This window comes from Nomascus leucogenys, chromosome 3 (genome assembly GCF_006542625.1).
Source record: "Nomascus leucogenys isolate Asia chromosome 3, Asia_NLE_v1, whole genome shotgun sequence".
Classification (NCBI taxonomy): domain Eukaryota; kingdom Metazoa; phylum Chordata; class Mammalia; order Primates; family Hylobatidae; genus Nomascus; species Nomascus leucogenys.
In genome coordinates, this window is record NC_044383.1 from 56,311,577 (window position 1) to 56,339,069 (window position 27,493).

The 27,493-nt window shown below is 39.5% G+C and overlaps 1 protein-coding gene across 3 annotated transcripts in view; it reads right to left on the reverse strand.

Annotated features, from left to right (window-relative positions):
- Positions 1–27,493, reverse strand: part of CD109 (CD109 molecule) — a 141,388-nt gene that overhangs the window by 109,459 nt on the left and 4,436 nt on the right. For all 3 annotated transcript variants that reach the window (XM_030809322.1, XM_030809321.1, XM_030809320.1), the window contains exon 3: positions 5,324–5,352. In XM_030809322.1, coding sequence (XP_030665182.1) covers positions 5,324–5,352 — 29 coding nt within the window. The remainder of the gene's footprint in view (positions 1–5,323; positions 5,353–27,493) is intronic.

Consider the following 27,493-nt stretch of genomic DNA (forward strand, 5'->3'; position numbering starts at 1 on the left):
AAAACGGTCAGCAGGAAGTATTTAGGGAGAAGAGTACCGAGGTCTGCAATTTACTTGGAAATACATTTAAAAATAAGATGAATTAATGGATGGATAGAAAGATGGGTAGATGGATAGATGTATGATAGAGCAAGTATAGTAACATGTTAATGGTAGGCCCTAAGTGGCAAGTATAGGAGTGTTCATTATGAAACGTTTTCAAGTTTTTTGTATATTTGAAAAGTTAATAATAAAATGTTAGGAAAAACAATCAGTATGTCACCTTCAAATGACTTCTGGTGTCAATTTTTGCTTTTCTTCAATAAAGAAGTGTTTTGTTTTGTTTTGAGATGAAGTCTTGCTCTGTTGCCCAGGCTGGGGTGCAGTGGCTCAATCTCACCCCCACCTTTTGGGTTCAAGCGATTCTCCTGCCTCTGCCTCCCAAGTAGCTGGAACTACAGGTGTGCGCCACCATGCCTGGCTAATTTTTGTATTTTTAGTAGAGACAAGGTTTTACCGTGTTGGCCAGGCTGGTTTCGAATTCCTGACCTCGAGTGATCCACCCGCCTCGGCCTCCCAAAGTGATGGGATTATACACGTGAGCCACCGCACCCAGCCTAAAGAAGTATTTATTGAGCACCCTTTGTGTATCAGGTTGTCCTAGGTACTTGGGATACAACATGAACCAAAGACCTGTGCCCTGGTAGAGCAGAGAGTCTAGCCTGGAACTTGCAATCTTAAATTCTATTTTCTCAAGTGATACTTCAGTCCTCAGACTCTTTGAATCAGATTTCCTAATACTATAAACAAGAAAATGTATATGCCAGGAACCAGAATATTATATGCTTATAAATGGCATCGATTTCTAAATATTTCATGTTTAAAAATATATTTGATGGGATTGCTCTTCATGATTTGATATGTTTATCATATTTAGTGGCACAGAGGCCCCAGAACAGATGCTAGATTGAAGACTGATGTCAAATTAATAACACAGAGGCCTACAGCTAAAGAAGCCTATTAACCACAATCAGGCTAAAGGGTCAGAGAATTAAAATAAACGCAAATGTGCCCAAAAACATTTTATTCTACCTCCTACTCTATCCTCCTTCAGGGAGCTGACACTGACTTAGGGAAATATTACTGACTATCTTCCTGCTCCTTTGGGTTACCTTAACTAATTTGCTTTTTTAACTTTTCCCGTTAAAAACCCCACCTTGCCATATATAAAATTTAGGTAATTTGGGATCCTCAAAGACTCAGTGTTAGTCCCAGGGCAGGCCACCCAGAGATGACAATATGGGCCTTGGTGAATCATTAGACCTGGGTGCCTGTATGAAGCATGGGGCACCACCACATGTCTCGGGGTGTCACCACATACTCTGGGTGGTGCTCCAGAGTCTTGCAGTGTCAATGTAGACCTCGGTGCTCCACGGTTAACAATGGGGGCACATAATGAGACTGGAGAAAAGATTATTGACTTTAAGCAATTTTTATAAAAGTTTCTCTCTCTGTGCCAGATCTGGAGTGGGTTATAACCTGCCAACAGCAGAGTGGACACCATGAGGTAACAGAAGCTCCTGCATCTTTACTGGTAAATTGCCTTCTGCCTTCTTGGGGCCACAGTTACTGAAAAAGGTTCCCGAAATTGGTGGGGGGAAGGGGGGAGAAAAAGCTGTTCCTTGATAAGTGACTTCCATAGCACTTACACAGGAGTCAATTATTTACCCACAGAGATTTTGGACTCCTTGACCAGAGGGCACAGGGCTGGAGGAAGGTGCAGTTCCCACAGTGAGAGGCTGTCTGAAAGCAGGACAAGAGTTTGGGAATTGACAATATCCCAAAGCTTTGACCAACAGAATATCAATCAGCCTCTGGATTGGGTGTGTTGATTCTTACTTACGCACATCTATTTTGTGTATACATCAATGCAAACTCTCTGAGGAGATGATAGCTCTCTGCCTAGGATACATAAGGTAAGCATGCTCAAAAACATTCTTGCTAGACAATAAATAAGGATTATTTATTCTAATCTGGGCTGTCTAAAGCCATTTCACCTTCTCTGAAAGATTCACTGCTGTAAGGAAACTGAGACAACACAATAGTATTTATCCTCATATACTTCAGGAATAATGCCAGTTACTAAACATAATGGAGACAATTTTTCAAAATAAAATTGAGAAATCTAAGATGATAGTTTCCATTAAAAATATATTAGTAATTATACTTACACATTAAAAACATTTCTAATCAAATAAAACCACTCCCTCATTTGACAAAGAGAACAAAAGAAGTTTTTCTGCCATATTGTGTACAAAACAATATTTATATTAAGTCTCAATTTATGTTTTTTATTTACTTCATATTGGGGGTTATTTTAGTGTCTTGAAGTACAATGAGTAAATCAGAAATAAAAAAACACATTTGTGTTAACACTCTTGAAATATTTATATTTTACACTAAAAAGCCATAAAGATCTTAAAAATAATTTAAAATATAACATTTACAAATGTCAGAACGCAAGTGCACTTTAAAACGTGGTTCTATTCACAGGTATGTTCTCGCTGGGAAAAAGAAAAAGTTGGTTCTGCTTTAATTGAAAACTCATTAAAATGCAGAGCTTTCTTTTTTGGTCAAACATTATCAGATTTGTTCAAACACTTTATTTCTAAGTCTTTCATACTGTGCTTTACTAAAAAGAGATACACTCCAAAATATAATCTCTAGTAAAGCTTTCAATAGATAATAGCTATATTTATATACAATTGAAATGGCATAATATTAAAGACAAATACTGGATGTCAGAGTTAGTATTTCATATACTTAAGACTTAAAAGAAGTATAGTAGCCTGGGCGCAGTGGCTCACGCCTGTAATCCCAGCACTTTGGGAGGCCGAGGCATGCAGATCACCTGAGGTTGGGAGTTCAAGACCAGCCTGACCAACATGGCGAAACCCCGTCCCTACTAAAAATACAAAAAAAATTAGCTGGGCATGATGGTGCATGCCTGTAATCCCAGCTACTCAGGAGGCTGAGGCAGGAGAATCTCTTGAATCCGGGAAAGGGAGATTGCAGTGAGCCGAGATCGCGCCACTGCTCTCCAGCCTGGGCAACAAGAGAGAAACTCTGTCTCAAAAAACAAAAGAAGTGTAGTAGACAAATTTCTAGTTAATAGTAGCTCAGACACATACAGTTTATAGTAGTATCATTGAAAGAAACTCTCATGCCCTTGCCCCACCTTCTCTTTTCTGCCTTTCTACACTTCTGGTAGGTGAAACTGCAAACTCCTTTGAGGAAACCAGACAATTATTGTGCTTTAGGCTGTGATTCCTGAGCTTAAACCCCACCCTCCTTCTGCTATAGGGCAAATATATGACACAGGATTTATTTTCATCTTACCACTGGAATACCCTTTCAACAAAGTTCTGCACCCAGGCACTGGGGCCAGTATCTAATGTTTTAGGTTATTTTAATGCAATCTAATGTTTTATTGCCACAAAGATTGCAGGGTTTTTTCCCCCACTTCTGCCTGCTTATGCCTTTTTTCCTCCGCTTTCTATTATTAGCAGCAGTATATTTCTTAGGAAAGAAAGTACAAATATAATATGTAAGAAACAGAATAGATACAGCATACTAAGTAATTTTTATAAAGTATTGTTTGAGAGTACAATATTCTCTATGAACCCCCCAAAATAAATGCGGTTTCTGAATGTGCTTGACAAGTAACTTTCAAAAGGTACTAAGTGGGCCAGGCATGGTAGCTCACTCCTGTAATCCCAGCACTTTGGGGTACCAAGGCAGGAGGGATGCTTGGGCCCAGGAGTTTGAGACAAGCCTAGGCAACATAGAGAGACCTGTTTCTACAAAAAATAAAAAATTAGGCATGGTGGCACATGCCAGTAGTCGGGAGGCTGAGGTGAGAAGATTGCTTGACCCTAGGAGATTGAGGCTGCAGTGAGCCATGATTGTGCCACCAAACTCCAGCCTGGGCAACAGACCAAGACCTGTCTCAAAAAAAAAAAATTTAAGGTAATGAGCGAACCTGGCTTACGAGGTAATGCTGATACTAATCAATTATGCAATGTGCCAGAGCCTAAGTCATTAGTCCTCTGTTCTCAGAAAAGTACATATATCAAACTGCACCTGATGTTGGATGCTGTGGTTTACTATACTGTACATTAAGCATGCAAGGCCCCAAAACAAAGCATAGTAATGAAAGTATAAACTTCCAAAACAAAGCTATAGGAAGATTCATCCACAAACATTTAATAATCAGGTTTTATGAATCTCTCAACAAAATAATAACCCCTTTCCATTTCTATAGCAAGTGCTACAACACTTCCACATCTCATTTCACTCCAGGACAGCTGTGAGATAAAGATGGTATCTTCATTCTCTTTTCCAAGGCCAGGGCTATGGTGAGGTGAGTGAGGCACTTGTCTAAGTTGCAAAATTTTAGGGGGTACCAAAAAATTTAGCAATCAAGAAAATAATATTTAATACAATATTTTAAAATATCAAAATTAATGCAAAAAATTATAAACAAAAAAGTCGAAGTTTTAAACAAAGGGTCAATATTACTGATTTTTCCTTTTGCCTCAGGTTCTAGTATGTCTCAGCATGGCACTGCTCTTTACAAGGAAACTGAGGAGCAGAGTTCCACACCAGAAGGCTCTTTACGACAGAAGCAGGAGCAAACCAGCCCAGATGCCTTTTTTTTTTTAACTTTTATTTTAAGTTCAGGGGTAGAAGTGCAGGTTTGTTACATAGGTAAACTTGTGTCATGGGGGTTGTCGCACAGATTATTTCATCACCCAGTTGCTAAGCCTAGAACCCATTAGCTATTTTTCCTGATCCTCTGCCTCCTCCCTCCCTCTACCCTCCAGTAGGTCCCAGTGTCTGCTGTTCCCCACTATGTGTCCATGTGTTCTCATCATTCAGCTCCCACTTGTAAGTGAGAACATGTGGTGTTTAGTTTTCTGTTCCTATTTTAGTTTGTTAAAGATAATGGCCTCCAGCTCCATCTATGTTCCTGCAAAGGACATGGTCTCGTTCTTTTTTATGACCAGTCCAGATTTCTGTGCTAATAGTCCAGGCCAGTTTCCTTCAGTGAAGTCCTCTATTTTACAAGAGGAAAATCTCTGCCAAGAGTTTGAAGAGCCTCATAATCAATCTCCTTGAAATAATATTATTCATTAATAATCTGAAGGCTGAACTAAACTCAAGCCAAACTTACATGAAATGTGAAATGTGTGAATTGACATAAAATCCAATAAAATATTAATTTATTCAGTTCACTGATATAATATATTTCTGAAACCAAATTTTTTAAATGGATACTTACTGACGGAAGAGTAAGTGTCTTAAAAGAGCCTAAAAGGAAAACAGAAAAGAAAACAGAGTTAGCACAATTTGAATATGATGATAGAATACAAACCTTCCAAAACTCTCCCAATACTCTTACATGTGTAGGTGGAATCATACATACATTTGGTGAAACCAAAATGACATTTAAATGCCCAGAAGATCCAATAAATTATTACATATTTTTGTGCCAAACAATTAAAAATCAGGATTAAAAGGGTATCAGTGGGCGAACCCAAAAAACATTAGGTTCTGCTTCTCTTTGCCATTATCACTTTTGTTGTCATTGTTGCTGCTGCCCTTGTTGCTATTTTAAGGTTATACGTGCTTGTGGGACACTTCACACACTGTACAGAAGTAGCCTGAGGTTTATTCCTTGTCCTCATACCCTCGTGATAAAGGAAGAAAGGAAGGCATTAGTCATGTCAGGGGTGAGCTGGGACTCATAACTGACTCATGAGTCCTGGGGTGATGCAGACTTTTTCTCGTGTAAAGTTTCTATACATAGGACTGCTAATTAAACACATGCCAATTTCTCATCAGATCCATTTATTTCAAGGGGAAAAATGGTTTCATGTTAAAAATAAAAGAGAACTTGTCCAAAGTTCCTACCGAACATGGCAGGCCCTTGGGAAATAAAATGGAGCAAAAGATGATTTTAGAGAGAGAAAGAAATAATAGGCCCCGGTTCCTTCATTCATTTAAAAACTAGCACAATGCACAAGACAGACGTGGTCCCTCTCCTCCAGGAAGCCAAATGGATCTATCATGTGAGAGCAGAGGCACCAGAGCACAGCATAGTACACAGCAGGGATTAAGCCAGCGGCATCTGGAATCAGACCACATCAAAAATTTGATACATACTGGCCCTGTCCTTGAACAAATTACCTGATTCTCTAGCTCAATTTTTTTCATCCATAAGATGAGGATGCTAATCATCATACCAATCTCATGAGGTGGTTGTAAGGAATAAGTATGTTGATACCCGTAAAGCATATAGAACAGTGCCTGACACATAGAAACACTTGATATATGTTAGCTATTATAGTGTCAAAAAGCTTGAAGAGTTTTCCATTGGGGATGTCATATGCCCCTACAGACATGGTCTTCAAATTTTTATGGTAGAGTACTCCATCAATAAAAACACTTAGTATACCTTACCAATGTCAAAGTAGATTTATAAAATTATATACATGTATTTTCTCAGCCAAAATATTAAACATTAGAAAAACTTTATAGCCAGGCACAGTGGCTCACACCTGTAATCCCAGCACTTTGGGAGACTGAGGCAGACAGAACACCTGAAGTCAGGAGTTCAAGACCAGCCTGGCCAATGTGGCAAAACCCCATCTCCACTAAAAACTACAAAAATTAGCCAGGCATAGTGGCACGCCTGTAGTCCCAGCTACTTGGGAGGCTGAGGAAGGAGGATTGCTTGAACCCAGGAGGTAGAGGTTGCAGTGAGCTGAGATCACATCACTGCACTACAGCCTGGGCAACAAAGCGAGACTCTGTCTCAAAAATAAATAAATAAATAAATAAATAAAAAGAAAAAGAGAAACACTTTAACTTCCTAGCTTTGCTTAATAAAGTAATAGAAATAAAAATTACTGGCCAGGTGTGGGTGGCTCATGCCTGTAATCCCAGCACTTTGGGGGGCCAAGGCGGGCGGATCACAAGGTCAGGAGATTGAGACCATCCCGGCTAACACGGTGAAACCCCGTCTCTACTAAAAATACCAAAAATTAGCCAGGTGTGGTGGCGGGCGCCTATAGTCCTAGCTCCTCGGGAGGCTGAGGCAGGAGAATGGCGTGAACCCAGGAGGCGGAGCTTGCAGCGAGCCAAGATCATGGCACCGCACTCCAGCCTGGGCTACAGAGGGAGACTGTCTCAAAAAATAAATAAATAAATAAAAAAGAAATAAAAATTACTACATTTTCTACTTCCATCCTTATAAATGGTCTTATATACTCTTAGACATGGGCACACTCACTTTGAAGACTACCACCCCAGTGGGCCTCCATGAAATACAAGTATGTTTTCAGGAACAGATAAGTAATTCATCACCATCACTTACCACCAAGCACAGATCAGTTCATCTAATAACTATCATCATAGGAAGCAAAAAGCAAGACTCTTAAATAACAGGATATTGAACATGGTGTTTCAAAAAAGTGAAGAAGGAAGTATTGTGGAACAGATATACATAGTACAGGTAGGACAAGGAGCACATTGGAGGGATGAAGGGAAGGCACCTAGAGAAAATGATGCCAGTGTCTAGGGTTGTAGGATATGGAGAAATTTGCCATATGAGCAAGGAGGGGTACAATGTTACAGGCAGAAGAGCAGCAAATGCAAAGCAGTGGAGATCAACCTGAGTCTACCAAACCAAAGAGCTAGGTGAGCAAAGACCACAGCCAGAAAGAGAACAGTAGCCAGGAGGCCTGGCCCGATCAAAAGGGGCTCTTTGGACAAGATGAGGCCTCACCAGGATTATCCCAGTTGACACTGTTATTCCAGCATCCTGATTTAGCATTTGTCCTGGATCTTTTTTTGGTTAGCAAAACATTATTCTAGGATGGGTTTAATGTGCACATAAATTAACTTTGAAAATGTCTTATTCTTTCTTTAATTGACAAGTAATAATTGAATATATTTATGGTATACCACATATAGATGATAGATGTATACCTTATGGAATGGCTAAACCACACTGTTTAACATGTGCCTTACCTACATAACTACTTGTGGAATGGAACAATTAAAATCTACTCTCAGCAATTTTTAAGTATACAATATGTTGATATTAACCATAGTCACCATGCTGTACACTAGATCTCTTGAAATTACTCCTTCCATATAACTGAAATCTTGTGTCTATTGACCAACATCTCCCCATCCCTTTCACCTTCTGGTAACTGCCATTTTACCCTTTGTTTCTATGAGCTCATCTTTTTTACCCTCCACATATAAGTGAGATCATGCAATATTTGTTTTTCTGTGCTTGGCTTATTTCACTTAACATAATGTCCTCCAGGTTCATCCATGTCACTGAAAATGACAGGACCTCCTTCTTTTATAAGGCTGAATAGTGTTCCATTATGTATATATACCACACTTTCTTTATCCATTTATCCATTGATGGACACTGACATCAATTCCATATCTTAGACATTGGGAATAATGCTGCAGTGGATGAGAGGGTACAGCTATCTCTTCAACATACTGATTTCATATCTTTGAATATACACCAGTTGTGCTTTGGGAGTATCTTACCTTGTAGGAAGAAACTTCTGTTCATTAAGCTTACTTTTAATGGGAAAGACTTATATTCTATACTGAATTGAAGTGAAATTGAAAAGCCTTAGGATATTTCAGCAAGTAAACTTGGTAAAACTTTCAAAGGAACCATAAATAGAGACAATTTACTGGACAAATTTTGTCCTGTAAAAATATTTGTTGAAGAGAAGCATGGGGCTCTGCAAGCAGACCCTGTGAAATATTTGGGCTGAAACATTTAAACATTGCAATACGCGGGTGTTGGGGGATGGAACTGAGAATACCATCCATGTAGCAGAATTTGTTCTGATCTTATCAGGTACCTGAGCATGTGTGGAGAGGGTGTTTTCTTAATTTAAAATATTACGGTCAGATCACTTGAATATTAAAATAAATAATGGATTACAACCTACTGAATACAACAAGAATCTATGAGTTCATGCTGATGTACAATTAAATACATGACTGAGTGAAAGAGAAGAAAGAGTTATTCCTTACCACAGAATTCCAACTAATAAATGTAGAAGGAATCGTGGAATTCAAAAATTTCACAACTATCACAAAAATAATGGCAATAATCATCAATCTAGCATGTATAAGCTAAATGAGAATTGTGAGAAATAATAAACCATTGTTGTTTTAATCTACTAAATCTGGGGGCAGCTTGTTTCACAGCAACAGTTGACTGGAACACTTCAGAAATGAGCAAGATTAACTAGCAACTCTTTAAAGCTGCTCAGTCACATACAGGAGCCTCTAAATACGTGTGCCTATTGAGCCACTGAAATAAGCAGCAAGTGTAAAATACACCCCATATTTCTGACTCAACCAAAAAAAAATGTAAAATGTCATGTCAATAATTTTATAGTGATTAAATGTTGAACTAATAATACTTGTAAATTATTGGGTTAAATAAAATATACTATTACAATTAATTTTGCCTGTTTCTCTTTCTTTTTTAGTGCGGCTACTAGAAAATTTCCAATAACTTATGTAGTTGACATATACTTGTATTGGACAGAACTGGTCGCGGGGATAGAAGACTTAAATTTGTGTTTAGCAACAATGAAACAACCAACAGATCAGACAGAATGCAATTTTTTAGTTATATGAATAAAATAATAATAATAGTATATACTACTTACAGAGTGTTCTAAAGCATTACATACATTAACGAGTTTCAAGCTCACAACAGTACTATTAAGTATTATTACCCTTATTTTACAAATGAGAACACTGAGACACAGAGATGTGAAATGACTTGCCCAGGGTCACACACACAAAAAGTAGTGGGGCCAAGCTTCTGACCCTGGCCACCTGACTCATGGGTCTGAGCGCTAAACCACTGCTCTGCACTGACTCTGAGTATATAAAAAAAAAATAGTTGTATGCACATCAATCAATGTGATACATCATATCAACAGAATGAAGGGCAAAATCTATATGATCGTTTCAATTGATACTTAAAAAAATTTGATAAAATTCAGCACCTCTTCATGATAAAAACCCTCAAAAAACTGCATATAGAAGGAACGTACCTCAACATAAAAAAGCCATATATGACAGACCCATAGCTAGTATCATACTAAATGGGGAAAAACTGAAAGCCTTTCCTCTAAGATCAGGAAGACGACAAGAATGCCCACTTTCACCACTGTTACTCAACACAGTACTGGAAGTCCTAGCTAGAGCAATCAGACAAGAGAAAGAAATGAAGGGCAGGCAAACTGGAAAGGAAGAAGTCAAATTATTCTTGTTCGCAGATGATATAATATTTTTAATTGATTTATTTTTTAAAGATAAACAGACACAGGGTCTCCCTAGGTTGCCCAGGCTGGTCTCAGACTCCCGGGCTCAAGTAATCTGGCCCTCCTCCACCTCCCAAAGGGCTGGGATTACAGGCATGAGTCACCACACCCGGCCAATATGATCTTATATTTGTAAAAACCTAAAGATGCCACCAAAACACGATTAGAACTGATAAACTCAGTCTAGTTGCAGGATACAAAATCAACATACAAGAATCAGTAGAAGCCGGGTGCTGTGGCTGACGCCTGTAATCCCAGCACTTTGGGAGGCCGAGGCAGGTGGATCACAAGGTCAGGAGATCAAGACCGTCCTGGTTAACACGGTGAAACCCCGTCTCTACTAAAAATACAAAAAATTAGCCAGGCGTGGTTGCAGGCGCCTGTAGTCCCAGCTACTTGGGAGGCTGAGGCAGGAGAATGGCCTGAACCCAGGAGGCAGAGCTTGCAGTGAGCCGAGATTGAGCCACTGCACTCCAGCCTGGGTGACAGAGCGAGACTCCATTTCAAAAAAAAAAAAAAAAAGAATCAGTAGAATTTCTATATGCCAGCAATGAACAATCTGAAAAAGAAATCAAGAAAGTAATCCCATTTACAATAGCAGCAAATAAAGTTAAATACCCAGGCATTAACTTAATCAAAGAAGTGAAAAACCTGTACAATGAAAAGTATAAAACACTGATGAAAAAAATTGAAGATGACACCAAAAAAATGAAAAGATATTCCATGTTCATGGATTGAAATTATCAATATTGTTAAAATGTCCATGCTGCCTAAAGCAATCTACAGATTTAATGCGATCTCTATCAAAATACCAATGGCATTCTTCACAGAAATAGAAAAAACAATCCTAAAATTTTTATGGAACCACCAAAGACCCAGAATAGCCAAAGCTATACCGAGAAAGAAAAAAAAAAAAAAAAAAGGAGGAATCACATTACCTGACTTCAAATTATACTACGGAGCTATAGTAACCAAAACAGCATGATACTGGCATAAAAACAGACACACGACCAATGGAACACAATAGAGAACCCAGAAACAAATCCATACACCTACAGTGAACTCATTTTTGCCAAAGGTGCCAAGAACATATATTGAGGAAAAGATAGTCTCTTCAATAAATGGTGCTAGGAAAACTGGATGTCCATATGCAGAAGAATGAAACTAGACCCTATCTCTCACCATACACTAAAATCAAATCAAAATGGATTAAAGACTTAAACCTAAAACCTAAAACTGTGAAACTACTAAAAGAAAACTTTGGAGGAACTCTCCAGGACACTGAACTGGGCAAAGATTTTTTGAGCAATACCCCACAAGCACAGGCAACCAAAGCAAAAATCGACAAATGGGATCACGTCAAGTTAAAAAGCTTCTGTACAACAAAGGAAACAATCAACAAAATGAAGATACAACTCAGAATGAGAGAAAATCTTTGTAACTACTAATCTGACAAGGGATTAATAACCAAAATATATAAGGAGCTCAAATAACTCTACAGGAAAAAATCTAATAATCCAATTAAAAATGGGAAAAAGATCTGAATAGACATTTCTCAAAAGAAGACATACAAATGGCAAACAGGTATATGAACAGGCCCTCTCAACACCATTGATCATTAGAGAAATGCAAATCAAAACTACAATGAGATATCATCTCGCCCCAGTTAAAATGGCTTTTATCCAAAAGACAGGCAGTAACAAATGCTGGTGAGGATGTGGAGGAAAGGGAACCGTCATACACTGTTGATGGAAATGAAAATTAGCACAACCACTATGGAGAACAGTTTGGAGATTCCTCATAAAACTAAAAATAGAGCTATCATACAATCCAGCAATCCCACTGCTGAGTATATACCCAAAAGAAAGGAAATCAGTATATCAAACAGCTATCTGCACTCCCATGTTTGTTACACCACTGTTCATAATAGCTAAGATTTGGAAGCAACCTAAGTGTCCATCAACAAATGAATGGATAAAGAAAATGCGGTACATGTACACAATGAAGTACTACTCAGCCATAAAAACGAATGAGATCCTGTCATCTGCAACAACATGGATGGAACTGAAGGTCATTATGTTAAGTGAAATAAGCCAAACACAGAAAGACAAACTTTGCATGTCCTCACTTATTTGTGGTAGCTAAAAATTAAAACAATTGAACTAACGGAGATAGAGAGTAGAAGGATGGTTACCAGAGGCTGGGGAGAGTAGTGAGGGGTTAGGGAGCAAGTGAGGATGATTAATGGGCACAAAAAGTAGTTCGAAAAATGAATAAGACCTAGTATTTGATAGCACAACAGGGGGACTGTAGTCAATAACAATTTAATTGCACATTTTCAAGTAACTAAAATAGTATAACTGGATTGTTTGTAACACAAAGGACAAACGCTTGAGGGAAGGGATACCCCAGTTACTATGATGTGGTTGTTGACATTGCATGCCTGTTTCAAAGTATCTCATGTACCCTGTAAACATATACACCTTCTATGTATCCACAACAATTAAAAATTTAAAAAAGAATCAGTTGTATTGCTGGTTTTATTATACATACCTTTTTTTTTTGGAGACAGGGTCTCACTCTGTCACCCAGGCTGGAGTACAGTGGTGCAATCATAGCTCACTGCCACCCCAAACTCCTGGACTCAAGCGATCCTCCTGCCTCAGCCTCCCCAGTAACTAGGACTACAAGCACAGGCCACCATGCCTGTCTAATTTTTACTTTTTTGTAGAAATGGGGGCTCATTATGTTGCCCAGGCTGCTCTCAAACTCCTAGGCTCAAGTGATCCTCCCACCTTGACTTCCCAAGGCCCTAGGATTACAGATGTGAGTCACTGTGCCTCATCACTGGTTTTTTGTTTGTTTTTGAAACAGAGTCTTGCTCTGTCGTCCAGGCTGGAGTGCGGTGGCACGATCTCAGCTCACTGCAACCTCCGCCTCCCAAGTTCAAGAGATTCTCATGCCTCGGCCTCCCATGTAGCTGGGACTACAGGCAAGCACCATCACAGCTGGCTAATTTTTTGTGTTTTTAGTGGAGACAGGGTTTTGCCATGTTGGCCAGACTGGTCTCAAACTCCTGACCTCAAGTGATCTGCCCGCCTCAGCCTCCCAAAGTGCTGGGATTACAGGCGTGAGCCACCGGACCCGGCCTTGTGCCTCACCATTGTTTTTATGATACATATCTTTAATTATAGTAAAAGTTCCACTGCCTGTATAGCTGTTTGTATATGTTGCTATCAGCACTTCCTCAATCACGGATGTTCAAAATCTCAATTATGTTGAACTCTTTTCTCTCCTCAACTCTAAGTTTATCACTCACCAGAACCTGTGGATTCTTCTTCCATGAAGTTTCTCTTAGAAGAAACTTAGAGTTATACTCTAAGCACTGCAGTAGCGGAGCTAACTCTAAAATAATTTGTGTCATACAAGAACTCTGAAAAGGATTTAAAAACTAAAAACTTTCCCAACTCATGTCAATTCTTCACACTACACAGTTTTGACATGTTTAAAGTTGATTCCAAGATCTGAAACATTCCTCTTCAAAGGAAAGTTAAACAGTAGCCAGCTCTGAGACGGTAATTACAATGCGGGAGGTTTACTAAGGAGTATTTGGTGGATCAGCACCTGCAGAAGGGAAAGGGGGAAACTGGACTAGGGGAGAGAGCAGTGGCGCTGCAATGCAGGCTCCAAAGAGGCATCCACCAGGGCAGCTCAGAAGCAGTCATGGCCAGTGAGAGTTGTCCTGAACTGGGGTGTAAGGGCTGGACCTTCGTACCCCACGTCAATCAGTCACATAATACAGGCCATCCCCAGGAGGGAGGCCACCATGGGCAAGGCAATTCTCTAGCTGATACAATCATCAGAGACAACTGGCTCTGAAGGCAGTTGGGCACAACACTCCTAGCAGCTTTCGGGGAAACGTCCTTCATCCCTCAAGAGCGATCTGGGCGCTAAAACACAGCATCTACCACAATGTCTCACATTGGAATAAAATAGAAACAAACTGCAGTGAGCTTTGCCCCAACAAACCAGCACCCTCCATTATTGAGAGTTACTCATTTTTCATTGTATTAAGATAAATCATGAGGGGTTGACTATTATGCTAGCTCCATAACTGGAGGAAGCAATGTGCTTCCTTCCTGCCCTGGTCTGATACCAGCTACCACCCACCGGCAGCAAATTTACAAGGACGAAGAACGACGGGGGAGGGGTGGTAATTTATTTTTATCCAATGACATCAGCAAGGAGAAAGTAAAAAAACAGTTGGGAGTCTACAATCCAAATGAGGCTCTCGGAGATTGACTAATTGGAGGCCAAGCATTCTGGCACTTCAAAACAAGCTAAACAGATTTGAAGTGCAGGAAATCTCATTTCATAGTAGAAGTGTTTTTTGTTTTGTCTTTTGTTTTTAATGCAGCTCTGAATCAAGTCAAATCTTTGAGGAATTCTCTCACTAGAGTGAAGTTGGACGAGCAGTTCAACTGCATGCCTGGGTCCTACTGCTCAGACACATGACCTTATCTGATCACAGATGCAAGAAAGATACAGAGCTAGAAACAGAAGTCCTACCCAGGCGAGGCGTGGCAGCTCACGCCTATAATACCAGCACTTTGGTAGGGCTGAGGCAGAAGGATCCCCTGAGGCAAGGAGTTCAAGACCAGCCTGGGCAACATGGTGTGACCTCATTTCTATTTAAAAAAAAAATAAAAACACAAAATACAAAGACTCTTCCCAAACGCTACGGTGTAGGGACAGAGATGTCCCACCCACCCCTATTTCTTGCTGGATCCAGGGAGCGACTCAGAGAATATGTGGACACATCCAATCTAAGGCCTACTCACTGGTCTCATGTGTCCTTAATAAAAAGTCGATTTTAAGTACTTGACATTTTTTTCTGCTGATCTTCCCTTTAAATTTATAAATACAACTTGGAATTTCCTAGGCACTTATGAAGTCCTAGCATACGACTTATTTGAAAGTTCTATTGATTTAGCAATAATTTACACAACCAAAACATAAAATCGGGGGCAGCGGGGAGGAGAGTGGGGGCAGCGTAGATGAGAGAGGAATAATAATCTCTTTCTCTGCTGTTGCTAGGTTGAGAATTAAATAGATAGTATTTGCAAATTGTTGTGAACATTTTTCTCCCTTTTGGCGAGGCTCCATTCAGACACGGGAAATGGTCACCGCCTCTTGAAACCCAGTATGGCACTCTTTTAAATCACTAACCAAAGACACACTCTGTTATGTAAGGTTCTTCTTAAGTGTTTTTATAGATAACTTTATAAAACTCCAGTCATTTCTGTGTATAACCAGAGACAATCAATCTCAAAACCCTTTCAGATGCTTTCTCCTTCCCAGTGCTGCTTAAGCAACTCAGAAGAAACCTTGTTTGAAGGCTTCGCATTTGGCACAGCCTGAGAACTGGTCGTTTGATTTACAAATAGAGTCAAAGCTATTTTTAAATTGTGTAATAAGCATACACAAAAACTAACCTTTCCTTAACTTTTTAAACATACTCTGTAATACCATTATATGCTGCCTCTTCTGACATCTGTCCTCACCAAATAACTTTGGAAAATCATTGAAGGGAAGGAGTAGTGTGTAATTGGAAATCCAACTAGGTACAGAAATACTCTCTATGAAAAAAATGAATTTTCCACTAGATATATATATACGCCTGACTTAGTGTTTGCTGCTTAATTATTTTTGGCAACCTTTTGCTACTCAGTCTTATGCAATAATAAATTTATTATCACTTTTTTAGCTGAAAATTTTGATCTCTTTATCAATTTACTAAATTTTTTTCCTCATTCTTCAGCAGTTTCTTTGATCTACAGATAAACAAGGTGAGAAATAAGGGTTTTCCCCCCACAAATTCATGGAAAACAAAACTTTAAAATACAATTTTTTTTTGAGACGGAGTCTCGCTTTGTTGCCCAGGCTGGAGTGCAGTGGCACGATCTCGGCTCACTACAACCTCCACTTCCCAGGTTCAAGCAATCCTCCCGCCTCAGCCCCCCTAGTAGCTGGGATTAGAAGCATGTGCCACCATACCCGGCTAATTTTTGTATAAAATACAATATTTTTTAGAGAGTGAAATAGTAGACATTGGTGATTCATATGGCAGGGAGGTGAGGGATAAGAAATGACTTAATGCATACAACATACACTATTTGGCTGATGTTTATACTAAAAGCCCAGACTCCACCACTACCCAAAATATCCGTGTAAGAAAACTGCACATGTGCCCCCTAAATCTACAAAAATAAAATATTTTAAAAACTTAAAGTACAATTTGAAAAATACAATGTTTCTGCTTCACAGTTTAATGTCACTTTAAGGCAAAAAAACTATTGGGTAAATTCAGTCTACACAGAAAACACAAGTATTCTGAGCAAAACAAAACCAAACAAAAAATCTCCTTTGGTCCCTCACATACTTCTTTTATATTTTTCTCTCTTATTTCCCTGTGCTTACAAATATCTTAATAAATTTGAGTTTCATAAAGTTTTGTTCCATTTAGACTGCTAAGTAAAAAAAAAAGCAGGTCAAACACAAACCTACTAAAAGTAAAATAAATAAAATGGTACACTATAAAGTAAATGTTAGGTTAAGTACAAATGAAAAACCCAGAGTCAAGCAAGGTTCTTGGCTGCTAAATGTACAGGGCATTTTTAATGGCAGGGTCAGCAATCCACAGCCTACAGATCCAGTCTGGCCCACGCCTGCTTTTTGTACAGTTCATGAACTAAGAATGGGTTTGCATTTCTAAATAGCTGGGGGGAATATCAAAAGAAGAATAATATTTCATGGTAAGTAAAAATTATATGAACTCAAAACTTCAGCATCCATAAATGAAGTTCTGTTGGTACACAACCATGCTCATTGTTTATGAACCGTCTGTCTACACCTGCTTCCGAGCTATAAAGGCAGAGTTGAGCAGCTGCAACAAAGACCTGAAGGTTGGCAAAACCCACACGCTTAGCATCTGGCCCTTTACAGAAATTTTGCCAACCCCTGTGGCTCTTTTTAGGGAGATTTTCTTCTTCTTCAAGGGATAAGGAATAAGGTTGAAGATCCACCTAAGCCAAAATGAGTCATCAGCAGGGAGACTTGGACTCATGCCACAGGCTTTTGGTCAGGCATCAGTATTAATATCTGATACCAGGAAACACCAGGTACAACATAGTTAACATTCCCTCGGTGTTTTCTATGTACCAAGCATTGTGATAAATGTTTTAAAGATGTGCACTAAAAAAAAAAATAGAAAAAAATTGGGCAGTATGGCCATTTTCACGATATTGATTCTTCCTACCCACGAGCATGGAATGTTCTTCCATTTGTTTGTGTCCTCTTTTATTTCATTGAGCAGTGGTTTGTAGTTCTCCCTGAAGAGGTCCTTCACATCCCTTCTAAGTTGGATTCCTAGGTATTTTATTCTCTTTGAAGCAATTGTGAATGGGAGTTCACTCATGATTTGGCTCTCTGTTTGTCTGTTATTCGTGGATAAGAATGCTTGTGATTTTTGCACATTGATTTTGTATCCTGAGACTTTGCTGAAGTTGCTTATCAGCTTGAGGAGATTTTGGGCTGAGACAATGGGGTTTTCTAGATATACAATCATGCCATCTGCAAACAGGGACAATTTGACTCCCTCTTTTCCTAATTGAATACCCTTTATTTCTTTCTCCTGCCTGATTGCCCTGGCCAGAACTTCCAGCACTATGTTGAATAGGAGTGGTGAGAGAGGGCATCCCTGTCTTGTGCCAGTTTTCAAAGGGAATGCTTCCAGTTTTTGCCCATTCAGTATCTTACTGGCTGTGGGTTTGTCATAGATAGCTCTTATTATTTTGAGATACATCCCATCAATACCTAATTTATTGAGAGTTTTTAGCATGAAGCACTGTTGAATTTTGTCAAAGGCCTTTTCTGCATCTATTGAGATAATCATGTGGTTTTTGTCTTTGGTCCTGTTTATATGCTGGATTACATTTATTGATTTGCATATGTTGAACCAGCCTTGCATCCCAGGGATGAAGCCCACTTGATCATGGTGGATAAGCTTTTTGATGTGCTGCTGGATTCGGTTTGCCAGTATTTTATCGAAGATTTTTGCATCGATGTTCATCAGGGATATTGGTCTAAAATTCTCTTTTTTGTTGTGTCTCTGCCAGGCTTTGGTATCAGGAAAATCGCCATACTGCCCAAGGTAATTTATAGATTCAATGCCATCCCCATCAAGCTACCAATGACTTCACAGAATTGGAAAAAACCACTTTAAAGTTCATATGGAACCAAAAAACAACTCACATTGCCAAGTCAATCCTAAGCCAAAAGAACAAAGCTGGAGGCATCATGCTACCTGACTTCAAACTATACTACAAGGCTACAGTAACCAAAACAGCATGGTACTGGTACCAAAACAGAGATATAGACCAATGGAACAGAATAGAGCCCTCAGAAATAATGCCACACATCTACAACTATCTGATCTTTGACAAACCTGAGAAAAACAAGAAATGGGGAAAGGATTCCCTATTTAATAAATGGTGCTGGGAAAACTGGCTAGCCATATGTAGAAAGCTGAAACTGGATCCCTTCCTTACACCTTATACAAAAATTAATTCAAGATGGGTTAAACACTTAAATGTTAGACCTAAAACCATAAAAACCCTAGAAGAAAACCTAGGCATTACCATTCAGGACATAGGCATGGGCAAGGACTTCATGTCTAAAACACCAAAAGCAATGGCAACAAAAGCCAAAATTGACTAATGGGATCTAATTAAACTAAAGAGCTTCTGCACAGCCAAGGGAACTACCATCAGAGTGAACAGGCAGCCTACAGAATGGGAGAACATTTTTGTAACCTACTCATCTGACAAAGGGCTAATATCTGGAATCTACAATGAACTCAAACACGTTTACAAGAAAAAACCAAACAACCCCATCAACAAGTGGACAAAGGATATGAACACACACTTCTCAAAAGAAGACATTTGTGCAGCCAACAGACACATGAAAAAATGCTCATCATACTGGCCATCAGAGAAATGCAAATCAAAACCACAATGAGATATCATCTCACACCAGTTGGAATGGCGATCATTAAAAAGTCAGGAAACAACAGGTGCTGGAGAGGATGTGGAGAAATAGGAACACTTTTACACTGTTGGTGGGACTGTAAACTAGTTCAATCATTGTGGAAGTCAGTGTGGCGATTCCTCAGGGATCTAGAACCAGAAATACTATTTGACCCAGCCATCCCATTACTGGGTATATACCCAAAGGACTATAAATCATGCTGCTATAAAGACACATGCACACATATGTTTATTGCAGCACCATTCACAATAGCAAAGACTTGGAACCAATCCAAATGTCCAACAATGATAGATTGGATTAAGAAAATGTGGCACATATACACCATGGAATACTATGCAGCCATAAAAAAGGATGAGTTCATGTCCTTTGTAGGGACATGGATGAAGCTGGAAACCATCATTCTCAGCAAACTATGGCAAGGACAAAAAACCAAACACCACGTGTTCTCACTCATAGGTGGGAATTGAACAATATGAACACTTGGACACGGGAAGGGGAACATCACACACTAAGGCCTGTTGTGGGGTGGGGGGAGGGGGGAGGGATAGCATTAGGAGATATACCTAATGTAAATGACGAGTTAATGGGTGCAGCACATTAACATGGCACATGTATACATATGTAACAAACCTGCATGCTGTGCACATGTACCCTAGGACTTAAAGTATAATAAAATATATATATATATAAAAAGATAATTTTAAATCAAAGTTCTTAACTGCATAATAAAAGAGAAAATAATAACTAATATTTATTAAATTAGGTGCCTTTTATGTGCCAAAAAAAGAAAAAATTGGGAGAATTTAATTTTAATAACATATTTTATTTAACTCAATATGTCCAAAATATTAACATTGAACATGAAATCATTATTTTAAAATCATGAGTTTTATTGCATTTGTTGGAACTAAGTATTCAAAATCCATTGTGTATTTTATATTCATGGCACATCTCAATTTGTATGAGCCAAATTTCAAGTGCTCAAAAACCACATGTGGTTAGTAGCTACCATATTGGATGACACAGCTCTTAAGTATTATCTCATTTAATCCTCTCAACAATGCTATAAGGTGGGTACTATTATTAGGTGATGCTAGGGTTCAATTTCAGTGTGGTTCCCGAGCACCCATTCTAACCCACTGTGCCTCCCAAACAGTGCAGGACAGACCCAGCTATTCCTTCCAAAACAATAGTGCAAACATAACCTCATATTCCTTCCCTCCTTGTTCCTCCTCTGTAGCTTACTGCACTCTCATTTACTATTTGGATACACCCACTCTTTCATCTTTTCTCTCTTATCCATGTTGTTACTACCTCAAGCCCCTATGTAGCTATGTAGGTAACCATTCCTCTTAGACCATTCCTCTTCAACTGATCCATAAATAAAGTTTATGGATGGGCTACAGAATCCTTTGCGGCATTCATACCACACTCCCTAACTCCCATGTCCATGGCAGACACAGCCAATTCATCCAGTTCTCTAGTCCAGTAAACCCAGGCTTGACTTTGAAACTGTCAACACGGCACCCAAACCAGCCTCTACAATCAACTTGGGCTGACACATCAAATGAAGCCTACTCTGCTTCCCTGCGAAGAGCACAGGCACAGGAACCTCATGTGGTCACCAAATATTTATGTCACCCAGCATTATGCCATATGCAATTTGGTGCTGAATAAATTTGAATTGCTCAGAATAATAAATGCCCCGTCTTATCTATATTCCCGAGGAGCTTTAACATATATTGCAGTGAAACTTAAGTTTGTAATACTAAATCATTTCTGCCAGCTATGTTTTCATAAATGTAAATTCCTAACACAGCCCTGCCAAAAGGGAGCTACTAGGTGTTCTTTAAAAATTTTCCTCTTAATTTATTTCCAAGCTCTTTACCAGTCTGGTTTTTGGATTTTAATTTATGAATCGTTTCTTCAGAACTAACAACCCATAGACCTATCATCTACCTACCTACTGCTACCCCTTCCACCAAATCTTTGACCAATTTCACCCTGAGCCTTGCAACGGAAGAAAGTCACCTCATAGAATTCTCCGAGGTAAGTGACGAGTGGAAGAGACAGAGCAAGACCAAGATCCACTTTAATCCTCCTCGCCAAGTTTTATCATTGCACCTTTCGTATGCTGGTCATCTTGGCCCACACCAAGAGATGATGCATTACAAATTCACTGACAACCATGGCAGCAATAAAGTAACTCCACCCAGTCCTCTCGAGCTTCAACTGAGGCATATCTTCTTCGTAAACAGCCCTTTCCTCTTCTCTCTCCTCCCTGTGTTAGCTCCCCCAGATACAAATATGACTTCCTGCCCCTGTATTCCAATTTCCTACAATCCAGCAGTGACCCAGTTTAGGGTACCACCAGGGAAGATCTCCAATCCTGTGTTTCTCTTTCTGGTCTGCCACTACTTTTAACTTTTACCCCCATTTCCTATAAAGTGGTGGCCAGATCTGTGCAATTTACAAGTCGGTAGATAAGTTTTCCTAAAACTGTATTTCAATTTTATTCTTCATCTCAATTTCATACCCCAAAATATTTCTTTCCTTACTGATTCTCTTCTATTTCTTTCTTTCTTCAAAGAAGAAAGTATGAGGGTTTTTTCAGGATAATCCACTTGCCTCTGCCCCTAATACTGATCTCACCACTTCTAACCCAGGAACTATCCACCCTCTCCTTTGCCCTAACCACTTTCACCTTTCTAATGTGCCTTTTGAGAGACCACCCACCTCTCTCCTTTCAACCACCAAACTTCTGGAAAGAATAAATGTTGATTATATTTTTCACCATCCATTTATTCCCTCAAATTTGCTTTTGCTCCCAACATTCAACTTAAAGCCATTTACTTAAGGGTCACCAATGTTCTTTCCTCTGTCCTCATCTTCTCTTCTCTGACCTGAGAGAATTGATACTATTAAACCTTCCTTCTTGGAACTACTTCTTCCCTTGGCTTCTGAGACATTTTCAATCTACCCTTCTCGGATTGCTCGTTGTCTATTCTATTCTGTTCTTTTCTTTTCTTTTTTCTTGAGACAGGGCCATGCTTTGTTACCCAGGCTAGAGTACAGCAGCACTATAACTGTAGCCCAAGAAATCCTCCTGCCTCAGCCTCCTGAGTAGCTGGGACTACAGGCACATGCCACCATGTCCAGCTAACTTTTTATTTTTATTTTTGTAGAGATGAGGTTCCAATATGTTGTCCAGGCTGATCTCAAACTCTTGAGCTCAAGCGATCTGCTCACCTCAGCCTCCCAAGTTGCTGGGATTACAGGCATGAGCCACTGTGTCTGGTCTTCTCCCCTTCATTAACTTATTTACCTCTTTCCAAGCTTCTCCCAAAAGTCTTGTTCTTTCCATGAGCTCTGTCTCTCTTGTGCATCTTATGTATTTCCAGGATTTCAAAATATTGTCTGCCTCTATGAAAATAATGCCTAAATCTGTCTCCCCAGCTGCAATTTCAAAACTATCTGCTGGACATCCCCACCTGGATGTCTCCCCAAACTCATATCCAAAGCAGAATGAAACATCTTTTCAGAAAATATATACACAAACCCCTATCTCCTTTTCATAACTGCCACACCCAGCCAGCAGCTCTTTCCTCCAGCACACCCTTCCCGTCTCTAGTACGTGAAGTAACTGTTTCCTCCAAATGCCAAATATGTCAGCAGAGGTGGGACATTTATGAATGGACATCTGTATAGCTCTGGAAGTAAAAGGTAATAGTACCAGGCACAGGCTCACATACAAGAAGCACTATCTACAAACCACATTGTATTTTTTATACAAAAAATGAAAACTCCTCCAGCCTTCTGCACTTTTAATATTACATTATCCTTCTGGGACCTCTGAATCTCCTCCAGTGCCTTCCTTTCTCTTATTCCCCACTCCCCATTCATTCATGTTTCACATACAGCAAATAATCAATAAATAATACATTAATGAGAAGAAATGTCTGTGGGGAAACAACTAGTTTCAGCATTAGAAAGCCCTCTTCACAGGACATAAAGGATCAACAGTAACCCAGCCCAAATTCTTATGGGATCTGTTTTCTATTTCCACCACAATCCTTCAGTGAGTCACTAGGACAGTGACTCATTCAGTGCTAGAAGAGGAGCAGCACATGTTTAACTTGGAGTTTAAAGAATCAGTGTGTTCACTTTTCACTTCACCCAATCGTTGATTCACAATCAAACCCCAAGTCATGTTTCTCTGCGGCTGAAAACGAACATCAGCGCTTAGGGTTGAGAGCTGCTTAAAAGCAAACACGAAAGTCCACGAGGAGCCTTCCCTCCGCTGCCATGAATCATCGCAGGCTTGCAGGGGCATGATACTCACCCTCGAGCTTTCCAGTATTTGGTCGAGTACAATTTGTGAGACACGAAAGGGCAGTTGTTCCCATTCTAAGCGACTAAGAATCACCTGTGGTGATGGTGGATGGTGGAACATAAAGGTTAGATTCTTTTTTTTTTTTTTTTTTTTTTTTTGAGATGGAGTCTTGCTCTGTCGCCCAGGCTGGAGTGCACTGATATGATCTTGGCTCACTGCAGCCTCTGCCTCCTGGGTTCAAGCGATTCTCCTGCCTCAGCCTCCTGAGGAGCTGGGACTATAGGCGCCCACCACCATGCCTGGCTAATTTTTGTGTTTTTGGTAGAGACGGGGTTTCACCATGTTGACCAGGCTGGTCTCGAACTTCTGGCCTCAAGTGATCCACCTACCTTGGCTTCCCAAAGTACTGGGATTATAGGCGTGAGCCACCACACCCAGCCGAGATTCTTGATTCTTACCCATGTCTTGAGGGAGGCCATGAATCGGCCTTTTTAATAAATACAATTTGCACTTTGAGAAACACAGCAACAGAATGTAGTTTTTAAAAGGTCTCTGAAGGTTCTAACCCAGCCCCCACCCCTTATACAGAACCATTAGTGCATAAACAGCAACTCCACCTTGAGCTAAAATAAGAAACTTTCACAATATGCAAGTAAGCATTTTTAAACTCCTTAGTTAGCCTTATTTTCTTCCATATCAGAAGAATCAGCATTTGTAAATATATCTTAGGTCTTAAGCTCAGCTCTCCACATGTTAGGAAAGTTTCGTAGAGTATAATGGAAATAGCACTGGACTGCGAATTTGGGAAACTGCAATCTGTTTCCAGCTCTGCCACCAATAAGTGATTTGACCTTGGGAAAATCCCCAGATCCCATGCCTCACCTCAGTCTCCTCAGCCATATATTAGGCTATTGAATTGGCTTATCTTTGAGGTCCCCTCCAGCTCCAAAACTCTATGAGGCTGAAAGTAAATTAAGAGGAGAGCTGGCATTTCATCTTGTAATTCTTTCGATTCAAATTAGATTTCATTAGATCCAGGTCTATCTACTGCAAGCAAGTGTGAAAATGATCTTAGTGGAAGATGACTGCAACATTGTATCAATATCCCAAAATCAAGGAAATAAAAATACTTCACTCTCTTCCCAGCAATAGAAAACCTTATGGTCTCTGGCACTATGAGGAAACTGGATATTTAATATGTTAAATCCCTTCCAATCCCCTCCTAGGGATGTGTCTTTTATAGAGTTCCCGGTTCAAGATCATCACAATAGGTGATTAATAATTGCCTTTGACATAAACTGTTGCTACTCTCTTTTAGTAACAATAGCTACCATTTTCTTGAATAATTCCTTTGTGTTAAGTGCCTTGAATATGTTACCTCATTTAATCCTCACAATATCCATATAATTGTATAAGGCAGAAACCACTATTTTTCAGATGATGAAACTGAAGCCTGGTGAGATCATGACTGCCCACAGCCACACAACCACTAAGTGGAATGGCCAGCACCTGTGCCCAGGTAGCCAGGCTCCAGAGCCCAGGCACATCGTGATTACGCTGTGGTCCTTTATTGTCAGGTACCACTTACCTGTTAATATACATCACACACAAGAACAAAGACGATGTGTGAATGAAAAGCCTACACCCTTTCAAAATAATTCTAACATAACTGCAGGTTCAGACTGAGTTATGTTGGCAAAGCTGCCTGTGAAAACCTGCTCTGGGAGATCTGCCCACACACTACACTAATTAATCTACTTTCATAAAGACCATGGGACTGATTTTTATCTACGAGGCATGAAATGCATGTTCAGGAGCTTTGTTTCCACCAGAAAACCATCCAAACCAAACTGGATGCTTTTTTAAGCTTTTCAGCTAATATCTCAATTTTTAAAAATTTCCCAACCTTACCAAGCCAAGATGGAAAATAAAATATACCATAGTCAATGTGAGAAAGACAACAAAGGAAAAAACAGATTTTTTAAAAAATCTTTAAAAAAAGAAGGTTAACACTCCATTAACTCTCCAGGATTTTAGAGCAAAAAGAAAAAGCGAGTTATAGACATATTTATAGAGCACATCCCACCCCAATAACTCAATGGGAAGATGGAAGTAGGCTTGGCAGCATTTAAACAATGGTGCCCCCAAACCAGCAGGCAGAGGCATCACCGGGAGACGCCCATGCAGAGTCCCCAAAATTTCAGTAGGCATTTTCAGTTTAGGTTTTTGGAGATTTTGGTTTTGAGGGTTCTTTTGTTTTTGTTTTTGAGATAGAATCTCACTGTGTTGTCCAGGCTGGTCTCAAACTCCTGGGTGCAAGCAATCCTCCCACCTCAGCCTCCCAAGCTCTGGGATTACGGTTGTGAGCCACCGCATTCAACCTCTAGCATTTTTTCTTAAATCAAGTTTACATGAAACTAATGATGATGAATTCATTAATGAGGGAGAAAGGCTATATTCTTTATTACTTGAAGCGACTCTTGTTCAGGAAAACTACTGAAAGTTTACAAATGAAAATGTCAAATTGTAGCAAGAGAAGGGAAAATAAAACAGAAATTACGGTTTCAAGGACATCACGAAAATTAAATTATTTTATATGCCTTAACAGAGGAGAGGACAGTTCTCAAAACGTCCTTAATTTCTTTTTTCTTGATTTGGCATGGAACTCCTTTCACAGTAAGGAAAGAGAAAAAAAAAAACAATATGGGAAGAGACAAAGGGACAGACTCACTCTCCACCCAATTCAATAGTCTGACTTGATTTTAAATGCCAATAGCTGCGCCATCTTCTCTCCTCTGGTAATTATTAGCTGCTGAACTTTTACTACGTTTTGTCAATTATGTTTATTTAACTAACTCTTTATGCAAAGGAAGATAAGATTAGGAACATAGTTTTAATCACTACGGAGATGATGGCAATGATGCTGATAGTGGTAGAGGCAGTGACAGTGGTAACAGTGACAAGCAATCTTTTGAATCTCACTACTAGAAAGGCATTGATACACCTTCCCAGAACTCTGCAAAGTATAGCAGAAATACTTTTTCTAAAGGTCTATTATTCACCAAAAAAAAAGCCCATAATCACCGGGCGCAGTGGCTCAAGCCTATAATCCTAGCACTTTGGGAGGCCGAGGCGGGCAGGTCACGAGGTCAGGGGTTCAAGATCAACCTGGCTAACATAGTGAAACCTCGTCTCTACTAAAAATACAAAAAATTAGCCAGGCATGGTGGCACACGCCTGTAGTCCCAGTTACTTGGGAGGCTGAGGCAGAAGAATTGCTTGAACCAGGGAGGTGGAGGTTGGAGTGAGCCAAGATCTCGCCACTGCACTCCAGCCTGGGTGACAGAGCGAGACTCCGTCTCAAAAAAAAAAAAAAAAAAAACTATAATCAATCCCCAATAAATGTAGATTTAATGTATTTTTAAATGAATAACGGTAATATAACCTACACTCCTGGCCAAAAAAGTGGAAATGTAAATAAAATCTCCCCCATATCTGTCAAACAAACAAATGAACTCTTCCCTGAAGAAATGCCATACTTTTTCACCTTTATTAAATACATTCTCCATTTGAACAATTTAGTTATTACTATTTCCAACACAAATTGAGCCAGAAATCTATT